The sequence below is a fragment of the Phoca vitulina genome, unplaced genomic scaffold, assembly GCF_004348235.1.
Source record: "Phoca vitulina isolate PV1807 unplaced genomic scaffold, GSC_HSeal_1.0 scaffold6, whole genome shotgun sequence".
Classification (NCBI taxonomy): domain Eukaryota; kingdom Metazoa; phylum Chordata; class Mammalia; order Carnivora; family Phocidae; genus Phoca; species Phoca vitulina.
Genome location: NW_022589709.1, coordinates 59,533,996 through 59,556,972, shown reverse-complemented (window position 1 = coordinate 59,556,972; position 22,977 = coordinate 59,533,996). Strand labels below are relative to the sequence as shown.

Below are 22,977 nucleotides of genomic sequence, written 5' to 3'. Positions count from 1 at the left end.
CTAAGGCAGATGCTTAACCAACTGAGCCACCCAGCCATCCCAAGTTATGACTCTCTGAGCTCAAATCTTTGACAATTATTTATTAAGGAAAAAATAACTTTTTTTCTGAAAAGCACTGATTACATCATATGGCTATATTATAAACGAGTCTAGTATCAGGTCTGGATAGAAATCCTGTTAACTGAGAGACTAATGTATGTTATGTAGCTCTACTATAGCAGGAAATCGACCTTAGAGAGGCTTGCTCTGGTTCTTTGGAAAACTGGCAAATGGGACCAGTGCCAGTTCAGAAAATACTCAACAAAGACCTTTAAAAAAACAGAGTAAAGCACATAGCACGATTATAGTAGATTCCTTGAATTAAAAAACAAGAAGAAAGGGGCGCCTCAGTGGCTCAGTCATTAAGCGTCTGCCTTCGGCTCAGGTCATGATCTCAGGGTCCTGGGATCGAGCCCCACATCAGGCTCCCTGCTCAGCGGGATCCTGCTTCTCCCTCTCCCACTCCCCTTGCTTGTGTTCCTTCTTTCTGTGTGTCTCTGTCAAATAAATAAATAAGATCTTTAAAGAAAAAAAAAGACAAGAAGAAAGCCATTTTTTCATGACCTTTAGAATGGAATGGGGAGGGGCAATCGTTGAAGACCCTGCAATGACTCAAAGGTAGTTTTTTTGGAGAAAAAATAGAACATTCTAAAAAGTTAGATAACTTTGAGGGATGGGAATAGGGGAATGACTTAGAAATCTCTTCCCCTTTGAATGCCCTTTTTCCATGTAAATAGGCAGCTTTCCCATAAAATAGGATAAATTTGTGGTTGAGGATATTTAGAAGATGCTTACAGGCTAGTGAAGTCAAGTTTAACAGTACTGAAGGAAAGTAAGTATTGGATTTGATTATACTTGAAAATCAGTTAAATAAAACTTTAGCATTTTTGATTAGAAGTTGTATAGAACCTTGTTAACTGAATATGAAGACCCTTATAACTGAGATCATATACTAAACTTTTTTTTTTTTTTTTTTTTTTAATGCTTCAGGATGAATTCCACTCACGGTTACGTTTTAATCGGAGAGGACTGGTTGCCATGGCAAATGCTGGTCCTCATGATAATGGCAGCCAGTTTTTCTTTACACTGGGTCGAGCAGATGAACTCAACAATAAGCATACCATTTTTGGAAAGGTTTGTGTCCAGTTATCTTCAGCTTCTATGATACATATGACCAATATATCTAGGAGCTGCCCTCATAAAAATATTCCCTGGGATTTTATTTATTATTTCTAAAACTGATGGAATATATTCCTTTTACAATGATCTATGAGGGACCACCTTAATTTTTTGTTTGTATGTTTCAAATAAGTCATTGATTATGACTTTAAAATTTTTTTTTCTAAAATCATACTAATGATATTAGCTACTGTGTCGCTCATCTGATATTGTTTTTATGTTTTCAGAAACCTAGGTATTATCTAGGTCACAACATTTAGTAGTTTAAAGTTTATTTTTGTCGATGATGAATTCCCTTAAATATAAAGTGGAAGTTGTGTTAATATTAAAACTTTTTACCTGAAATATTACTTTGAGTAGTACCTATTTAATCCTGCTCACATTTAACATCTTTCTTTAAAAGGGGATTCTGAAGGTTTTGTTTTTTCACTCTCCCTTCTAAAAAATATATTCCCACCTGTTTTAAGTCTTAGGCATGTTAGACATCACTGTGTATAGCTCCCTCTACTGGCTCAATAGGAATGGTTTCCCCACAGTCTAGGCAAAACTGGACTTTGTGAGGATGAAAGGGAAAAAAACAAACAGCACAACTGGAAAACTGATATTATTTTAAAACTCCTGAGAAATGTTGAATGAAAGGACCCATGCTGAAAACATGCAATACAATATGGTTGCTTAAAACTTAACAACATAAGTTAAGAAATAGGTACATTTGAACCACTACAACACGGGTTGTCTGATGTTCATAGATTTTCCTTCCTATTATTTTTAAAAAATAAAAGCATATAATAAAGTGATATTTACGTTGTCATTCTGCACCGCTTTTTACAATTGCTAATATGTACCTTTCACATTAGAGACACAGTATAGCATAGCATACTTTCTGAAAGCCCATCACGGTCAGTTCCGTAACTTCTTTGAATTTCAGTTTTCTTATCTAGAGAAGGAGGATAATGATAGTACCTGCTTTTAGGATGTTTGTGAGACTATAACAAGATAATGGCTGCAAAGCACTTACGTATGGTATTGTTATTTGCTTGTTCCACCCAATTCTAAAATCTGAATTTGTTTATTTTGTTTGAATGAAAAGTTGTCATTCGGTACGAGGTTACTTGGCATTATATTTTCACTTTTAATAAAACCTGATGTTAAATATATATTGGAAGTTCTCTAAAAATGTTATTGAGGGATTGAACTCCCTTTCTGCTTTTTCCCCTGAAGATGAAGTTGCTTTATTTGCATTATTTAATGCATAAGCTCCTATATAAAAATAAGAGATTTCCTTTTAATTATCGAAAAAATATTTTCAGAAGCCTTCCCTTATTTCCAGGAATGAATATAAGAGTTTACAGTTAAGTTTTCTTTTTTCTTTGATAGGTCACAGGGGATACAGTATATAACATGCTGCGGTTGACAGAAGTTGACATAGGTGAGGAAGAAAGACCACGTAATCCACACAGAATAAGAAGCTGTGAGGTAGGAGCATGACGTCTAAGATACAGCACTTAAATTAGCATGTAAGAGAAGCGGGCTGTTAGTATTTTTAAACTACTGGATAAAGGCTTTATACTAAATTAACATCACAATTCAGACTTTATCTCTGTAATTTAAGCACAATTTCTGATTAAGAATTTTTTTTTTAAATTGAAGGTTTTGATTTCAAAGATGAGACTTTAGCTGATAATCCAATGTATGAAAACCTTGACTTATGAGGGAAAGTTAGAAGAATTAGGCTTATTTAGCTCAATGAAGTGCCTTCCTAGGTAACTTCAGAGTGACCCTTCATTGAGGAAATAAGGTCCTTAGAAGCATTTGATTTGGGGTTAAAACTCTTGAGTTTGTCTTGCTTACTAGGTATTATGTTTTCTTGAGTATTTTTCCCTTTTGTAAAATAAGGATAAAATACCTTTTACTTAATTGCACATAGGATTATCAGGAGAATCCAGTGAGGCCATGTAAGTGGAAGTACTTTATGTAGTAAATATATCACTAGACTTATAATAGTTATGTGAGCAAAAAATACAGATGTTAACATTAACACAATTAAATACTGGTTTTAATTTCTTGTGAAATTTTTAAAAATGGAATAATGTTTTCAAAATATTTTTTTCATAGGTTTTGTTTAATCCTTTTGATGACATCATTCCACGAGAAATAAAAAAGCCAAAAAAAGAGAAACCAGAGGAAGAAGTAAAGAAATTGAAGCCCAAAGGCACAAAGTAATCAGAAATAATAGAATAATAGAAATTCATTCATTTTGTTTCCTTTTGTAACAACTGTTTACTAGTGAGGGGGAGGCCAGTGTGGACCAGGAAGATATCTGAATTATGAGGGGTTTTTTTTTCTAAATATGCATTTCTTTTATTAAAATACTGTATGTAACTTAAGCTAAAGAAGTATTGTGTCACATGTTTATATGAAATCTGTATTAATAAATATTTATGATCACTGTAGCAATTATTTATGTAAATGTGTTGTTAAGAATTTTTGTTTGTTTTTTTACTTGTTTTTCAATTAATATATGCTCTGTGTAAAAAACTTGGAAGGTCAAGTATGAAGGATATAATGACTGCATGGTTACATAATTTAACTTTTCACTCCTGTTTTGGAGTAAATAAGTTTCAGTATTTTGTGAACAATATTTTTCACATTATTAGTTTTGTCTATTTTATTAAAATAGATATCAGAGAGTTAGATTTCAACTTCCTCTTTTAGTGAATTGTAGCATCCATATTAGTAATTTTAGTGTATTCATAGTTGTTAGATTCAGACAGTTCCAAATACAGTCCTTCCTGACTCCATTTATAAGAAGCAAAGTGTGTTCATATTTCTGAACTTCAGTTTCCCCATCTTGTAAAATGGAGATTATAATTACAACATCTGGTTGTTAGGAAGAGAAAATGAGCAGGGAAATTTGAAAACACTCAGTGGCATAGGTATTCAATTACATTTGTTTCTTTCCGTGACATCCAAAGTATAAGGAAGTTAAGCTGCTTTTATAAACTGTCAAATGGGAGCCACTTCAATAAGCAGTTGATGTCTTGTGGCAAAATAAATTCTTATATAGCGGAGTATTTGATATTCTATTTTTTGATTCATTTCTTTTGACTAATTTTATCTTTGGGTGAAAGGTCACGGTCACCATATTCAGATACAATATTTCATCACTATTATTTATCTTGACAACAGCCCAAAAGCTGGGTGTTTTTGTTTTTGTTTTTAATTCATAGCAAATATATTAGGGATGATGTGGTAGTCATTGATTGCATCTAGGTTTTGAAATAAAAAATTCCTCTTGTTGCCAAATCTTTTATTTTTTCAATATTTGAAAGAGAGTCTTAATAACTTATTATTTATCTTCCTTGAGATGTCTTTAGTTTGAAGGCTCATAGAAGACAAACAGTTTATTCTTCCCCATGGGCTATTTTTTTTGTTAAGTTTATTGCTTATATATTTTTTTGACAATGTTGTGTAACTTATCAATTTTAAAGTATTATGACATTTTTAAAGATTAATTACTTCCTATTTGTAGTGCTCTCAGGGCTATATATTTATTAGGTTTTCAGAAAACTCCAGTTTGCTAACCAGTTTTTATAAATATAAAAGGCTTAATTATTTCTGTCATGCTTGACTTAATATATTTAATGGTAGTGCTCAGGATGGATCTTTGGTCATTTGTTTCATCTAATATACTAAATATCTGTGGTCAGAGGCCAATGCCTTAACATTATGCTGAAAATACGGATCCTTAGTATATTTCTGCTGAATACCAAGTCATATTGTATATTCCTGAACAGTTAAAATGTGTTCTTCTTGTAAATTCTATTTTAATGCCTTGACAATTCAGCATTTATAAGTTTTGTTTAATTTTCTCAATTTTCTTTCATTCTTATTTCCTTTTTTCTTTCCTTTTTTTAATAAGAAATTTTAGTTTACTTTCATTTGGAGAGGAAGCTGAAGAAGAAGAGGAGGAAGTAAATCGAGTTAGTCAGGTAAAACTCTAATCCCTTTGTTCTGAATTATAGAAGGTATTAGGGTCTGGATCTCACTCATTTTTGTATCTCCTGCTGTATACATGGCACAGCATGTTTTTCGTGGTACACAGTCAGGAAGTGTTCATTGAACTGATTTGTAAAATGATTTGTTGTCAGTGACATTTGCAACTCCTACGATGATACGCTCTCTTGAAATTAGAGTTTTGTGGGGTTTCTTAACCTGGCTTTTTTTTTAATCAGTTAGAACTAGAGTTAAAAAATGATTTAACCTTGTAATTCAGATTTTAATTGCTATTTGTTTTAAGTGGTTTGCTAGATGATAATGATTATGATCATTATTATAATAAATAGTGACAGACCAAAGCTTTTATATTCATTTTAATATTATCTATCTATATTTATGAATGTCATTAATTCTCATCACAGCCCTTTAAGATAGGTATTATCATTATCCCAATTTTACCCCAAAATAAATTAAGGTATAGATAGGTTGTAGTTTGCTCAGTCACACAACCAGTAAATAGCTAGAGCTAGGATTTGAACCATGTAAGATACATGTATTTGAATTATATATTGCTTCCTGGTCTTCTACCCCACCAGTGCTTCCACTAGGCCTTTAAGTGATATGATATTTTCCTGTATATCACTTTTGACACAATATGTAATATGTTAAGTAACATGATATTTTCCTGAATATCACTTTTGACACAATACTCATTGCTGAAACACCTATGCCTTGACAATATTAGAGCAGTGAATCTGTTAAATATACTCCAAGAAAATCATCCTCATCCCTCAGATGATGAAGAAATGGAAAGTTGTTTGGAGAGTGAAATGGGGGAAGGGGTGGGGGTGGGGGTAGCCTTTGGTACAGGCAGTTTAGTGGGTTATAATAATAGTGGAGGGTTGAGGGACACCTGGGTGGCTCAGTTGGTTAAGTGTCTGATTCTTGATTTTGGTTCAAGTCATGATCTCAGCATCGTGAGATCGAGTCCTACGTCGGAAGATTCTCTCTCCCTCTCCCTCTGCCCCACCCCACACCTCCTCCCTCTCTAAAAAATAATAGTGGAGGGTTGAAATGTTGAGTTTTTTAAAAAGTGGACAATTCCTGTTTTTACATCTGTTTATAAAGAAAATCATAAGGCCTTTAAATCACTCTTCTGTAAATAGATTACCTTTTTGCAGTGTTTAAAAAAAAACAAAGAAAATTAGTGAACGCAGAGACCTAAAGGGTTAGAAGTTTTGTTGTAGTAATTAAAACTCTAAACCTATTTCTAACCAACAGTAACAATAGCACTGACTTAAAAGCACATTATTTTTACCCTTGTTTTTAATTTTTTATCCATGTGCTTCCCTCATCATAGAGGATGGTTTCGGTAGGCTAATGTTGGACATATAGTAAGCACACTACTTCTACCCATTGCATTAAGACTGAATTGAAACGGACATGTGTCAAAAACGTTCTGGTCATAATTTTTTCTTGCTGTCTTCAGTATTCCAGGTATTTGATACCATGGATTCTCAACTTCCACCTGTATACTAATATTCTGAACTCTAGGACCCACGGATGAATATTATTTCTGGGCTCTTATCCCACATTCTTGATTTCCTTTAGGAAACATCTCTACTTTAGATATCAAAATTAAATTCATCTTTATTTGAAAACCTCCGTTCCCTAGGCCTCATCAACATTATCAATCACTCTGGCACCTCGATATCTCAGAAGTTATCTTCTTTAGATGTCAGTGCACTAGTCTTGCCTTATTCATGATTCAAATTTCTGCCTTATTAAAATGAAAGATATACCATATGTCATGATCCTGTGGGTATATTTGTAAATGGACAAAACCACAAATGTTAGAACTGGAAATTGCCAGGAGTCCCTTTCACTGATGTTTTCTAAAGATGTCAAGTCTCCTTACATACACATGCCTTCCCCACAACCCCCCCACTCCTGTTTTTCCTTTTGCTTGGGGTAGGTTCTCCTTTATTTGGTTAATTTTTGTTTTTCCTTTAAGATTTAGCTCCACTATCAACTCTGGACGACCTCCACCTCCCTCCCCTACCCATCTCCCACTCAGGCTGAGTTTAACTTCTTTCCGTGGTAATCTGTCTGTGGCTATCAAAGCATATGTTTTGTTTTTTTTTTTTAATTTTTTTATTGTTATGTTAATCCCCATACATTACATCATTAGTTTTAGATATAGTGTTCCATGATTCATTGTTTGTGCATAACACCCAGTGCTCCATGCAGAACGTGCCCTCCTCAATACCCATCACCAGGCTAACCCATCCTTCCACCCCCCTCCCCTCTAGAACCCTCAAAGCATATGTTATACTGTACTGTACTGTAATTATTTTCCTCTCTGCTACCTGTGCTAAATATTTATTTTATGTAACCTCTATAACAGTCATGTGCTATAGGTGTTATCATTCCTATTTAAGGGAAGAAATCAATAGGTTAAAGGTTAAATCACTGGTGCAAGACCGTGTAATTAGGAGATGGTACGATCAGAATTTTGAACTTAGATTTCTATAGCCATTTAAGTCTCTAATATGATTTTGAATGCTGCAGAAGCTGCTTCCTTCAAGCCCAAGCCATCAAGAAGGCTGGCGGGAAATTACACTGGTAGCACAGCATTCTGGGGTGGAACGCAGCTCAGTGCAATTGGCCCCTTGCCCTTTCCTAACTCACACAGGGGCCTGGATATTAGGCTGAGCCACCCTGAGGAGAGAACAAGGGTAGGAGAAAGGAGTTTTTCTATTAGTCTTTTTGTTGAATTAAATTTCTGGTCTAAAGTAAGTTTTATTCACCATTACTTTGAGGTCGACTTTACTAGGAAATTAGTTTGAATTTTTTCTATTTGTAACAACAGTATATATTAAATGTTTAAAGCATATCTTCCTCTGCTGCTTACTATTATACAAAGTAAAACAAACAAAATGTTTAACTTACACTGACTGTGGTGAACTTGATAATCCTAAAGCAATCAGTGTTTGCTACAAGGTTGAAATGTGCAAGGATACCACTGCAGATAGTGTTGGCTTGCCCTTTATGTTGCTCTCAAACCTGAAAAACACTTCAAACTGTGGAAAGACTAAGTAAATTCCTTCCTTTTTGCCAAGAAAATTGCAACCTACAGTCCATTATCATGTGAATAGTATAAGCCTAGTATTGTGTCATCATATTTCTCTCATCTGACTCTGCGCTTTGTGATAAAATTATCAAATGTTTGTTTCTGACTCTCAAATCTGTATCTCTAGGCTGGCTTACTTTTCTTTTCTCCAGCTGCCTACTGGCCATCTCTCTATGTTTGAATATCTCACTAGTAACCCAAGTCCTGGCCAAGGCTTGATTCATTATCTTTGTTTCCCAGACTTTTCCCTGTTTTGTGACTTTTTTCTACTCCCTGGTATCAGTATCCTCTAGAGAAGAATTTTAGATTCTGACTTTTTTCTTATTCTTTCTCTGCAAAACCAATTTGTTGCACTGTTCTACCAATTTTTCATCCATGACATATCTCAAATTTTTTCCTTTTAATTTATTTTGCTACTACTCTCGTTCAGGCCTTCATTTCTAGCCTGGGCTGCTGCCCTAGTCTACAGACTGGTCTCCCATCTCCTTGCTCTTCCTTCCCTTCCACTCATTACCATCAGAACAGTCTTCTTGAAACCTCATTAAGATGTCACAGTTGCTCTCTGTTGACTATAGAAATAAGGCCGTGACCCTCTTTACCAAGTCTGCCCTCTAGTTTACTTCTTAAACCACTTAAAAACCACTGAAAAATCAGGTCCAACACTGTTTTAAAAATTAAAAATTAAATCCCTCCACCCTCCTCAGACCTACAGAATTAGAATCTCCAAGGGAGGGGCCTGGGAAGCTGTACTTTTAATGAATTCTGTGGAATTCTTATCAGGGAAATGTAGGAAACACTGTGTTAGCAGAGCTGAACTATTTGCTGTTCTACATATATGTTTTGTGTTTTCCTTTCTGTATGTCTTTGTTCATGTTCTTTTCCCTGCCTGAAGTGTCCTGTCCCATTCTGGATGTCAAAGTCATATTTATTTTCAACACCTAAAATACCATCTTTTCTAAATGTCTTTTCTTAGTCGTTCCTTTTTCTTATCTAACCTTTGCCTGTCTTGTGATACTTACATTTTCCTTTAAAAAACATCCATTTTGTTTTATTACACAAGAAACATACAACTGTGTTCTCAATGTATACTAAAACATTATACCCTTTTCTTTCTGCTTTATTAAGCCTGTAGAGTCCTAGGCTGTGAGCTCTCTGATGGTAAACTGTGTCATCTTTGGGTGGCAGTGGGTTGGAACAGAAAGAGCATGAATTTGGGATCATACACATTCATATTGGCACTTCGCTTTCCACTGATACTCTGTGACTGGATAACAGTCTCCCTGAGCCTCAAGTTTCCTCTTTGTAACATGAAATAAGGATGTAGATAGTCATTACTTCGATACAATATGCAATCTCAGAAAATGTTTTTGAAAGTCAGATGTCTTAAGCAATGTACTCTGTGTTATAATTTATATTTGATTCTCAGAAAGCTAAAGAATATCAAACAATCTCTGATATGATTGTGATTATGATGCAGAAGCTGCTGCCCTCATGCTAAGGCAGTCCAGAGGGTTGGCAAAAAACTTCACCAGCAGTTCAGCTTTCTGGGGTTAGAAGCCTTAACTTGGCACAATTGCCCGAGTGCTCTTCCTGAGCACTCCCACTGGGTCCTGGATAGTAGCTTGAGCAGCTTGGAGAGCACTGGGGTACAACCGTATATCATGACCCCCCAACAACCCATTCTCCACATGTGAATGTGTCTTGGCACATTGTGCAGAATCTTCAGCTTATAGAATTCAGCTGTTTTGTCTGTTTATATAATGGAGTCATGAATAAGTTTAGCTTGAGAAAATAGAACAACGATAAAAAAAATCATTGAAGTTTATTGGCTTAGAGGAAAGGAAATTTCTCTAGAGGGCATGAGACAAATTCTAGAGTGACTCAAAATGGAAGTTTATTTTATTTATTTTCCTTTTGTACTGTATTTCAGACTTTGAGAATCCCTCCAATACATTTTACCTTTGGGATAAAATGAAACCTTGGTTAGAAAAAGGAACACTAGCCTGAATATTGGGAAAGTATGACCAACAGATATATTTCTGAAAAGTTAGCCTTACTGTTTTTAAATGTGTGTAGTAATTAGAACCAAAGTGAAGTAAGTGTCTTTTACAGTGACTAAGAACAATTTTCAGTTTCAGTGCTTGCGTGAAATTAAATATTTCTAGAGGTCCTGAAAATAATTGTTTCATTATTCATTTGCTTATCAAGTTTCTTTTTTCAGTGACTCTATAGTGTATTAAGCTTTATTCCAGAACCTGTCTAACATCACAAGTTAATAATTGGTAAAGTCTGAATTGGGGCTTTACTTTATGTGAAAGGAGAAATAAGATAGAGTCCCCTCTGGTTTATGGATTATCAGTGTGGGATTACAGACACTACTTCACCCCACTCATTTATTCATGACAAGGTACCTCTCCCACATGGGTTAGCTTTCCTTCATTATTTATTTCAGTATCTTTCTACTACCTGATAAAATCTCTTTTAGAATAATAGAGTTTTATAGCTCAAAGGGATGTAGTCCAACTTCCTTTCTTTATAGATGAGGAAACTGAGACTCTGGTTAAGTGACTTGCCAGACTGACTTCATTTCCTTTTTGATAGGATTGCATGATAGGAGGATGCCATAATAACATATTTTGAGTTTCGGAAAGCACATTGTCAGTCTCTCATGATATTCTTGTGGACAACATGAGGAAATGTGATCTGGGAGATAGTATAGTCAGACGGATTTATATCTGATTGAATACTTCTGCCCAAAGAGTGCTTTGTTGTCAACCTGTGCATGATTATTTGAGCTAGTAAGTTAAAATGTAATAGGAGTACATGTAAATTCTATACTTGAATTTAATGCAATCAGCTGAATAGGTATAAGACTTAATAGCCTGTAAGCCCTAGTTGAATTATTAAGAGTAAGGTCTCTGGAATAAGAAATTTAACATTCTTTGCATTTTGGGTGGTCACATTTTCAGCATTTTGTTCAGTTCAGAACACATTTAAGAAGGATACTGACAAAGAAACAGAAAGAAAGAAAGAAAGAAGGAAAGAAAGAAAGAGAAAGAGAAAGAAAGAAAAACTGACAAACTAGATGCATTCAGAGGAAGGGAGGATCATGGGGAGGATGGTGATAAAGCCAAGAACCACTGCACATGGAGAATGCTTGAGGAACTGGATATACTTTGGAGAAGTAAAAACTAAGTAAAAATATGATCCTAGGCTTCAGACATTTGAAAAGTTTTTATGGAACATCCCTCCTTTCATTTTGCTTTCTTAAATGATAGTTGTATTCAAATGCCTGTACTGGTTTAAAGTTTACTCCTGAATCTTTGTGTATAATTTAAAAACAGATGTCAGAAAATATTTTTCAAGTGAAAGCTTACAATCAGACAAGTAGTTTCCATGAGGCAAGTTAAATGGTAGGTTCATTATAAAAGTATCGCAATAGCTAGATTTAAAAATAGTGATTAAACTGTGCCACATTCACAGTGATACACATAGTATTTCTCTCATCGCAAGATATGCCAATATTTTTACTTCAAATCCCAAGATACAAAAAGGCTTTTTTCTCACCCAGAAAAAGTTATATTGATAGACAAATACACCACTTTTGAGAATAAAATAAGAATGTTTTGTCCTATCCTTGTTTAGTCCAAGAAATTAAACTTCCCCAAAAGGTTGGGATCTCGGGGGTGGACACGGCATGAAGAGTGCCGCTAGGCCTTTTGCACAGAGGCTCTAAGAAGTGTTGAACAGTCTAATTTATAAACGTTTTTTGCCTCATTAAATGGTATTAAACTTGATCTTTCTAATTGTTTATATTTAAGTAATTTTAAAAAGATGTTAATATATTTGTATTCATCTCATATTTTTGCTGTAACCAATTACCATAAATTTAGTGGCTTGAAGCAAAACAAATCTAATATGTTACAGTTCTGGAGGTCAGAAGTCCAAAACAGATTTCACTGGGCTACATATTGGGGTATTGGCAGGGCTGCATTCCTTCTGGAGCCTCTGGGGAGAATCTCTTCCCTTAACTCTTCCAACTTCTAGAGCCTATTTGCATTCCTTGGCTTGTGGCCCCTTCCTCCATCTTCAAAGCTAGCAATAGCCCATAGCGTCTTTCTCCTGCTTTATCATTATGAAACAGACTCTCCTGCCTCCCTCTTTCACTTGTAAGGACTTTTGTGATTACATTGGATATACCCTGACAATCCAGGATAGTCTCCTCATCTCAGAATCCTTAATTTATCTGCAAAGTCCCTTTTGCCATGTAAGGTAACATATTCACAGGTTTTGAGGACTAGGATGTGGACATCTTTAGGGGGCCATTATTATACCTACCAGTCTCTTTGTATTTAAACTAAGCTCTGTGTAGTATACATCATAACAGAAATTGTTTATAGTTCATTTTGAGTTCTAGAAGGTAGAACTAGGATTGGTTGGATGGTTGGAAATTACACATACACTTCTTTTCCCAATTACAGAGAGAACTGTCCAACAATAGAAAACATTTGAAAAGGAGTGGTTTGTGTGTGTATCTGAGGAAAAGCTCCTTTCAGGCGTTGAAACACCGGCTGACTAGTCAGCAGTGATGTCAAGGAGATTCCTGCATTGGGTGGGAGACTAGATTAAGTGGCCTATCAGATCTTTTTTAACTATTAAGTTTTTCTGTCTGTGCTAAAGGTCAAAGAATGTAATAGGGCTCTTCAGAGAAACAGAATACATGTATTCATGTAATTCTGTGCAATATAGCCAGTTTGTTTGAAAAACAATTGTGTGCATTTATTTTGAATTACTCTTGTGAACTATCTTCTAAGTTTTTCTATCTGCATCAAAGAATTAGTTTAGCTGTATGTAAATCATACTGAAGATTTAGTGTTTGGAAATAGTAATCAATAAACTTATTTTGAAGGATTTATCACTTTTTGGAAGAAAAGGTATTTTTAAAAACAGTATTTTCAATCAGTGTGAGAGTTAGCTTCTTACTTATAAAGCTTTAATTTATATTGAAAATTTCAGGAACATGTATCTTTTGCTAGCCATATTTTACCAGTACTAGATTTTATGTAAACGTGTTATCTTGTCCTTTTGGAAAACTTATTTCTTCCTCACTTATGATTATATCCTACATTTTTTCCTAGAGCATGAAGGGAAAAAGCAAAAGTAGTCATGACTTGCTTAAGGATGATCCCCATCTCAGTTCTGTTCCAGCCGTTGGAAGGTTAGTATGCTACAAGTGTGATCCTAAATTATTTTCTGGCTCAGATATTTTCTTGCTGCCTTTGTGAGAAAATGGTCAGTTCTCTCTCTCTCTCTTTTTTTTTTAAAGATTTATTTATTTGAATGAGAGCACGCACTGCAGGGGTTGGGAGTGTTAGAGGGAGAGGGCAAGAGAACCTCAAGCGGATTCCCCACTGAGTGCAGAGCCCAGCGTGGGGCTCAGTCTCACATCCCTGAGATCATGACCTGAGCAGAAATCTGGCCCCTTTCATTTCATCTTGCTATCTATTTCTGTTGAACTAATTAAATTTAAATTTAATTGCTAAGCTTAAATCTTGGGATAGTTTGAATAGGAAACGGTTTGCTTTAAAAGTTTAATGTTTAATTCAAAGTTACTTTGTTAGCTTTTTCCTTAAAGCGTTTTTGTGCCAGTTGGTATGATAGGTAAACAAGGCAGAGTTGAAAGGTTTTGTGAAGTCACCACATTTTAGACGAATCCATTGAGTAGTTATTTCTTATATATTTTAGTAGTTAACAGAAAATGTCTATCTCTGTTTCTCTTGGAGAAGGGAAGATGTCTTACTGTTAAATACAATTGCACATGATATATTGGGCCAGTGTCTCAAAGGGGGATTAAAATGCTATTGCACTGAGTTTAGCTTGTTTTAAAAAATTCCATTTTAAAAAAAAGTCTTTTCTTAATATCCTTGTATTTGAAGGATTTGTTTTTTTCAGCCAGAGTACATCAAGCCAGTGGAAGAAATTGTTTACTGTAGTCCTTTGTTCATAAAAACAGCACCGTTGATTGTTGTTTGCTTTTTTCTGTTAATTCTAGTGAATTCATATGTGTGCTCATGGAGCGTACTTCTTACTCTATTTGTAAAAATGACTCTTGTAGAATGTTTCTATTCTACAATTCCATTCTGAAATTCCTATGTTGAAATAGGTTTTGAACTGTTAATCCTAGCAAAATATTCTAAATTTTGAATAATCCTAAAATTTGCATAATTTTAGTAGTTTCACTTTGAAGCTAAAATTTTCTTGTTTCATTCTTTTTGTAGTGAGAAAGGTGATGCAGTAGGAGATTCAGCTAAAGTAAGTATTAATTTTAATATATAGTTTGAACAACTAATAGAAAATGTTTATAAAATCTTAATTTTTTTCCTTAAAAGGTAGTGTATGTTACTTTTATAATTATATATTTAAAATTTTGAAAAAACTTAAGGAGGATTCTGAGAAGTAATTGGTATGACTGAGATTATAGGAAGAAATCTCAGCTCCTCCACCTCCTCCTCATTCTACTTGAATTAATCTCTGGTTGCGGTCAGTATGCTGGCCAACTGCCTGCAGAAGCCACATTTCCCACTGGGAAAGAATAGGAATGTAGATGGACACAATATCCTGGGTGATACAGAAGGAATACAGCCCGTGTTGCACAGAAGGGCTGTGGGTTACGTGAGCAAACACCCCTTATTTGGGTATCCCATACTCACATAGTTGGCCTAGAGCAGACCCTAGGAGTATTCCCACCTGGAACAGATTCTTCAAGCCCTTACTAATTCAAGACAAGACAAAACAAAACAAAAAACAAAACTGGCCTAGAATGCAATGAGGAGAGTCTCAGATGGATCTCTGGAAGTTTAAGGGGAAATGGGATGCCTGGCAAATACTCCACTTCAATTTCTACAGGATGGAGAATATGAAGGTGCAGAGCATGATGAATATATTGATGGTGATGAGAAGAATCTAATGAGAGAAAGAATTGCAAAAAAGTTAAAAAAGGACACAAGTGGAAATGTTAAGTCAGCTGGAGAGGGAGAAGTGAAGAAATCAGTTAGCCGCAGGTGAGTCAATTACTGTGCTTCTGGGTGTCAGTTTGTCTTCTTATATACTTCACTTTAAATTAGTATTAAGTCCTCTATTCAACTTATTTTTTTAAACACTATTTTCATAATGTTTGATATGTGTACCATTTGTATGTTAGCCTGTTTGGAGGCCTAAAATAGACCAGTTTTAAAGTACTTACAGCAATGGTCCCATGAGTCAAATTCTTCTTCATTTCTTTCTAATCTCTTCTTTAAAAGCCTCTAAATTTTTTTTTTTTTTTTTTTATTGTAGTTGGACTCCACTTATGTCCTTCCTGTTTTTTTTTTTTAATTTTTTTATTGTTATGTTAATCCCCATACATTACATCATTAGTTTTAGATATAGTGTTCCATGATTCATTGTTTGTGCATAACACCCAGTGCTCCATGCAGAACGTGCCCTCCTCAATACCCATCACCAGGCTAACCCATCCTCCCAACCCCCTCCCCTCTAGAACCCTCAGTTTGTTTTTCAGAGTCCATTGTCTCTCATGGTTCTTCTCCCCCTCCGATTTCCCCCCCTTCATTCTTCCCCTCCTGCTACATTCTTCTTCTTCTTTTTTTCTTTCTTAACATATATTGCATTATTTGTTTCAGAGGTACAGATCTGAGATTCAACAGTCTTGCACAATTCACAGCGCTTACCAGAACACATACCCTCCCCAGTGTCCATCACCCAGTCACCCCATCCCTCCCACCCCACCCCCCACTCCAGCAACCCTCAGTTTGTTTCCTGAGATTAAGAATTCCTCATATCAGTGAGGTCATATGATACATGTCTTTCTCTGTTTGACTTATTTCGCTCAGCATAATACCCTCCAGTTCCATCCACGTCGTTGCAAATGGCAAGATCTTATTCCTTTTGATGGCTGCATAATATTCCATTGTATATATATACCACAACTTCTTTATCCATTCATCTGTTGATGGACATCTTGGCTCTTTCCACAGTTTGGCTATTGTGGACATTGCTGCTATAAACATCGGGGTGCACGTAGCCTTTCGGGTCCCTACTTTTGTATCTTTGGGGTAAATACCCAGTAGTGCAATTGCTGGATCATATGGTAGCTCTATTTTCAACTTTTTGAGGAACCTCCATACTGTTTTCCAGAGTGGCTGCACCAGCTTGCATTCCCACCAACAGTGTAGGAGGGTTCCCCTTTCTCCGCATCCTCGCCAACATCTGTCATTTCCTGACTTGTTAATTTTATAAAAGCCTCTAAATTTTTATATGTGGGGTAAACAACATATTAGTTAGATATGGAAGGCTGTGTTTGTTTAATATGAATACGAACAGTAGAGTATTGTATAGAATGAAAAGAGAAGTCCTCAGATTTAGGTGAGTAAAATTTGCCAGAATTGGTTATGAAAGTATGTGGGCCTGAAAACCTTCTTTAATATCTTTTCAAGTCTGATTTATACTATATACCTCTTCTAATCTCAGTGGTATCAAAAAATTTCAGGAAATGTCTGATGATAAAGAGTTGTTGAGTTTTGTGACTCCTGAAATTCAATTTAATTGAAAAACTCTCCTTTGTGATTCTGTTATTACAACTGTATGGTATACATTTTAAATAATATTGCTTTAAAGATTTTATTTTTATTATTTATTTGAGAGAGAGAGAGAGAGTGCGCCCACAGAGAGAGAGAGTGAGAAGAAGGAGCCGGATGCGGGACTTGATCCCAGGACCCTGGGATCATGACTGTAGCCAAAGTGAGACGCTTAACTGACTGAGCCACCCAGGCACTCCTCAATAATATTGCTTTATAAATGTTTTCAGGGTGCCTGGGTGGCTCAGTCGGTTAAGTGTCTCATTTTGGCTACAGTCATGATCTCAGGGTCCTGGGATCGAGCCCTGTGTCAGGCTCCCCGCTCAGCGGGGAATCTGCTCCTTATCCCTCTCCCTCTGCCCTTCCCACCACTCGTTCTTTATCTCAAGTAAATAAATAAAATCTTTAAAAATGTTTTCTTTGGATCGCCTACATTTGGGGATAAGATAGATGTAACTACATATAAACAATATTCTTTTTTTCTGCTATTTCTCAACTTCATATAGAAAAACTTTAAAAGAATGAAAAACATTTCCATGTTTTCATTGCTTCACTCCCTCAGTTTTTTCCTTTATGTAACCAGAAAAGTAATTCCCAGAAATTCCCACTGATGGTATGAACTTTTATATTCAGAAATAGTATTTAACTGTAGTAGAATACCTTTGGGCCACTATTGACAATATTTTAGTGCTTATACATCACATCAGCTCAGTAACTTTAAGTCAGATTACATATACAATCAATATATTTTTTCTCCCTCTGTCATTCAAGACATGCATTTTCTGATTGTTAAGAGCTATGAATTTTTTAAAGATTAGGTTTATAATGTGACAAAAAATACATTTTCAGTTTTTTTAAAGATTTATTTATATTTAGAGAGAGAGAGAGCACATGCATGAGCGGCGAGGGGTGGGGAGGAGCAGAGGGAAAGGGAGTGAGAGAATCTCAAACAGACTCTGCACTGAGCACAGAGCCCGACACAGGGCTCCATCTCAAAACCCTGAGATCATGACCTGAACCGAAACCAAGAGTCGGATGCTGAACCAACTGAGCCACACAGGTGCCCCCATTTTTAGTTTTTAATAGATGAAACAAATAGCTGTTATGTTTAAGTGCATAATTCCTCAATTCTACTGTCTTATTGGCTTTAATACAATTTCCAATACTTATATACCCTGTAATTAGTATAACTTATAATTTAGCAAAGCTGAATTTTCTTTAAGAACTAAATAAAGCTTATTTGGCAAAATTTGCCTTAATAAATAGTGAAAACACCAAAACATCTAATTTTTTTTTTAAGATTTATTTATTTATTTGACAGAGAGAGACACAGCGAGAGAGGGAACACAAGCAGGGGGAGTGGGAGAGGGAGAAGCAGGCTTCCCGCCAAACAGGGAGCCCGATGCGGGGCTCGATCCCAGGACCCTGGGATCATGACCTGAGCCAAAGGCAGATGCTTAACGACTGAGCCACCCAGGCGCCCCTAAAACATCTAATTTTTTTAAAGATTTATTTATTTATTTGAGAGAGAGAGAGACCATGCAGATGAGTTGGGAGAGGGGCAGAGGGAGAAAGAGAGAAAATCCCAAGTAGACTACCTGCCGAGCGTGAAGCCCAACCCAGAGCTCCATCACAGGACCCTGATATCATGACCTGAGCCAAAATCAAGAGTGGGATGCTTAACCGACTGAGACATTCAGGCACCCCCAAAACATCTATTTTTAACTGTTTCCCTCTTCCACCAGATTTTTCAATATTCACATCCTTATTCCACCTTCTAGCCTACCTCTCCTGCCTACAAAGAGAAGTAAAAGAAAAATAAGGAGATCAGGATAGAGGAGAAAGTATGGAATTTCAAAGGGAAAATACAGTTTTTCACTTTCACCTAGAAATATCCATGTTTGTCTCATGACCACTTGAGTGTAAAAACATTCCAAAATTATTAGTGCTTTTGGTTAGTTATACCAGCTTCATTATAGTTTAAGTCTCAAGTTAATTTTATGTTAAAAAAAAACCAGAAAAATCTCTAAGAGTCTTAAAAAATTGTAATGTGGTAAAAAAAAAAAAAGATAGTTAAATTTAAAGGAATATCACTACTCAGTCTAAGTTGAATTATAATGGGTATAGCTGCCAGCGAGATAGGATGTCCATGTGAAATCATTATCTATTCAAATATTCAGCCTTTTCATCTGCGTGTGCTAGAAGTAGTCCATTATCCTTCAGTCATTTTCTGATTCAAGCAATAAGATCAGGGAATAGACTAGCCTACCAGTGCTTTAGGCAAGGAGTATAATTTTACTGAAAATTTGTGGTATTGCTTCTGTTGGTTAAGAAACATCTGGACCCTGTTAAAGCTGTTTATCACTTTGGATGTTAAATCTACAAGCAGGTTTGTTGAGTGCTTAATGTGTAAGCTGGGGGATGGTATTTAACAATATAATTTTCAACAAATTTACGGAGTAGAATCTTTTCCTAATAATGTATTCTCAGCAGTGTCTCCAGTTGTTAACACTATTGAAAACTGGTTAGGAGTTGAAGAGAAAAAAAGTCCAAAGCACTTCCTACCTTCTCTCCTTTCTTTTCTCTCATTATACCTATTTTGACTTCATAGGATTTATGTCCCTTTCCTCCTCCTTTACTAAGTGTGTCAGTCTCACTCTCTCATCCAGCCCATCTTCTTTAAGCCTATACCTTCACTACTGGATGCTGATGAGCAGAATCACACAACCATGTACCAGTCCAGCCTTAGCTGTGCCTCCATTGCTTCTTCATTTCCCACCCCCCCACAGTGCTTAGTCCAAACCTGGAACTCACTGTCTCTTACCAGATCACCTGGCTTCCTGCTCTGTGAAATAAGAGTAACTCCTTCCACTCATTCTTTTCTTTTCCCCTGCCTACCCTTTGAGACTAATTCTTAGTTCCTTCTCCTCTGCTGCAAAGGGAGAGGAATCTCTCTACCCAAAGTGATTCCATCCTCTTTTCCATCTTTAGTTTTCTCTCTTCACTGGTTTCTTTCCTTCAGCTTACGAATAGACTTAAATCTCTCCCAGCATTCAAGAGTAAAAACAAACAAAACCATTCCATTTTATTTCCTGTCCCCACCTTACTACTTCCCATTTATTTCTAAATACCCGTCAGTTAGCTTCTCCCTCATGATTCCACTGAAACTACTCTCACTAAGGCCTTCTAATTGACAAATCTAATGGCTACTTTGCAATTTTTGTTTTTCTTGGTGTCTCTGCTGTAGAATTTTGGGCATTTTTTTTTATCTCTTGTCTCTTGAAACCCATTTTGTTTGGGAACTTTGCTACTTAAATTGTGATCTGTAGACCAGTAGCATTAGTATCACTTGGGAAATAGTTAGAAATGCTGAGTTTCAGGCCCTGTTCCACACTTGAGGAATCAATCTGCATTTTAACAAGAACCCCAGCTGACCTGTATGCACACTAACTTTTGAAAAGCACTCCTCTAGAATACTAATTTTTATTCCCCCCGTTACTGGACTAGTTCAAGTTTATATATCATTTTATCTCCAAGGTCAGCAACTTGGTAGTACCATCTCTGACTCCTCGGGGCATACATATTACACCTTTCTTACAAGTCTGTGATAGTATGACATTAGCTTATGCCTTTATTTCCTTCCTTGTGTATCCTTATACTGTAACCTTCTCGAAGTTAACTTTCTTGAAGGTAGAGATTATATCCATTTATGTTTGTATTTCTATGGTCAAACATCAGAGGTACCCAAATATTTGTATAAAAGAATGAACAACAACATCAAAATTATTGACTCTTTCTTTGACAAATCACTTACACCTCTAGATCTTGTAAGTAACTTGCTTGTATTTATCACATGGGATTTATTGGTTTACCTATCTATCCCTTGCCTAGACTAAATTCCTTCAGAGATTGTGTCCTCTTTATCTTTTCTTTTAAAAAAGATTTTATTTATTTGAGAGAGAGAACAAGCAGGGGAGGGGCAGAGGGAGAGGGAGAAGCAAACTCCCCACTGGGCAGGGAACCAGATGCAGGGCTCGATCCCGATCATGACCTGAGCCGAAGGCAGATGCTTAACCAACCGACTGAGCCACCCAGGTGCCCTGTGTCCTTTTTATCTTTACATCCTCCAAGTCTGGTATAGTAAGTAAATGGTCCTTAAAGTTTGTATGAGTGGATTAATAAATGAATAAATATATTTGTGATGCATTAGAGGAATGGTTTTTCATTCCCAACTGCCTGTTAGATTCACTGGCGGAACATTCAAAGAAATACTGATGGCTAGGCCCTACTTCCACAGATTCTGAATCATTTGGTCAGAAGTGAAACCTGGACACATCCTCCTTTTTAACTTTTTAGCTTTTAATTGAAGTATGATATACATACAGAATATATTTGTCTTAGCTCTATTTCACAGTGCACATATCACAATTACACAGCTTGCTAAATTTTTACAAACCAAATACACCCATATACCCATCATCCAGATCAAGAAACAGAAAATTCCATCACCCAGAAATCTCCCTCTTGCCCCATTTTGGTTACTTCTCCCCTCACCCCCTCAGAGTAACTGCTTTTCTCACTTCTAAGAACAGATTTTAGTTTAGGGCAACAAAACTTTGTAAAATCTCCCCAGATATACTAATGTGCCTCCAGGGTTAAGAACTCTACTCCCCACCACACACATACTCCCTTGATTACTTCTGAGGTACAGAATAATGTAAAAGTAGATTTTAAAAATCGTACTGTCACCTCAGATAATTTTTGCAGTCTAACAGTGATAAGACATTTATATCAACTGAATTTAGTTTTAATCTTTGAAAAACATTGAACGGTCAGTATAGTAGGACTCAAATAATTTTATAAGAAATGAAATATGACCTTTGAGTGTTTCTGATGTTTTTAAAAGGTAGGTGCTGCTAAAAACTTCAATCAGTGTCTTTCAACATTTTCTGTACATTTAGATCACTTGAGAACGGGCTCCACCCCAGACTAAGTCAATCAGAATTTGTGGTACAGGATCATAAGCTTAAGAAAGCACCCCTGGTTATTCTAATATGCACTCAAGGTTAATTGTAAGTTTGGGATTATTTGGAGCTTGTCTTTTGGAAAATCCTATTTTAAAAGTTGATTGTAAAGAATTATTTTTTTGCCTGTAGATGGAGCCCAACTTCTGCAAGTTAAGCCTGTAAACCAAATTGAGTTGTCTGCCCTACTATTTTTTAACATCTGTATATTGATTCATAATAAACAACCAAAGAGTAAAATCAGATGTAACAGGCAGACCAAATAGTTAGAAATTAATGGTTTGTTGTGGTGATTATAATCATTACGGAAATTCAGTCTTTGTGTAATTTCTATCAAACGTAATTGTATTGTAATTACTCTTCTAAATTATTCTCATCAAATTGAAATATAAATCAAAAAATACTAACACATATCCTCAAATAATAGTCATCAAACATTTGATAGAAATGTTTCAAGGTTAACTAGAATGGTATTCGTTTTGGTTTTTGATCAGCTATGTTCTGTTTATCCATATTTAGCTGACCTTCTTCATAAAACAACTCTCTTATTTGGTAAAATTCAGTGGAATTTGTATTTTAGTTATGACCTGTGTTAGTTGACTGAATATGAAATATCATTATTATGATAGCACCAGGAATTTAGATATGGTTATTGAAGTTGAAATTGAGATTAAAGATCTGATGAGTTGGATTGAACTTTAAATTATGAAGCAAGGGAAAATGTAGTCATAAATACCTCTTGAGTATACTCCCTGAGGCCTGGGTGAACACCCAAATTAGACATTGCCAATTGTCATCTCTCAAGTGTCTCTTTGTTGGGTCTGACATGTTACTAGGATTTCTTACTTCCCAGGATTTCTAGCCTTCTCAAAAACATTTGTAACTTTTCTCTCAGCCTTGGGGAATGTCTTAGTCTTAATATGATCCTCATAGGAAGTACAAATTCAAAACAATAATACAGTATTTAAAT

General features: G+C 35.7%; 1 protein-coding gene across 1 annotated transcript in view; it reads left to right on the top strand.

Annotated features, from left to right (window-relative positions):
- CWC27 (CWC27 spliceosome associated cyclophilin) overlaps nucleotides 1-22,977 on the top strand; it is a 192,489-nt gene that overhangs the window by 16,236 nt on the left and 153,276 nt on the right. The window contains exons 4-10 of the mRNA XM_032404340.1: nucleotides 1,030-1,173; nucleotides 2,596-2,694; nucleotides 3,334-3,437; nucleotides 5,141-5,210; nucleotides 13,489-13,568; nucleotides 14,629-14,662; nucleotides 15,257-15,411. Of these exons, the coding sequence (XP_032260231.1) occupies nucleotides 1,030-1,173; nucleotides 2,596-2,694; nucleotides 3,334-3,437; nucleotides 5,141-5,210; nucleotides 13,489-13,568; nucleotides 14,629-14,662; nucleotides 15,257-15,411 (686 nt within the window). The remainder of the gene's footprint in view (nucleotides 1-1,029; nucleotides 1,174-2,595; nucleotides 2,695-3,333; nucleotides 3,438-5,140; nucleotides 5,211-13,488; nucleotides 13,569-14,628; nucleotides 14,663-15,256; nucleotides 15,412-22,977) is intronic.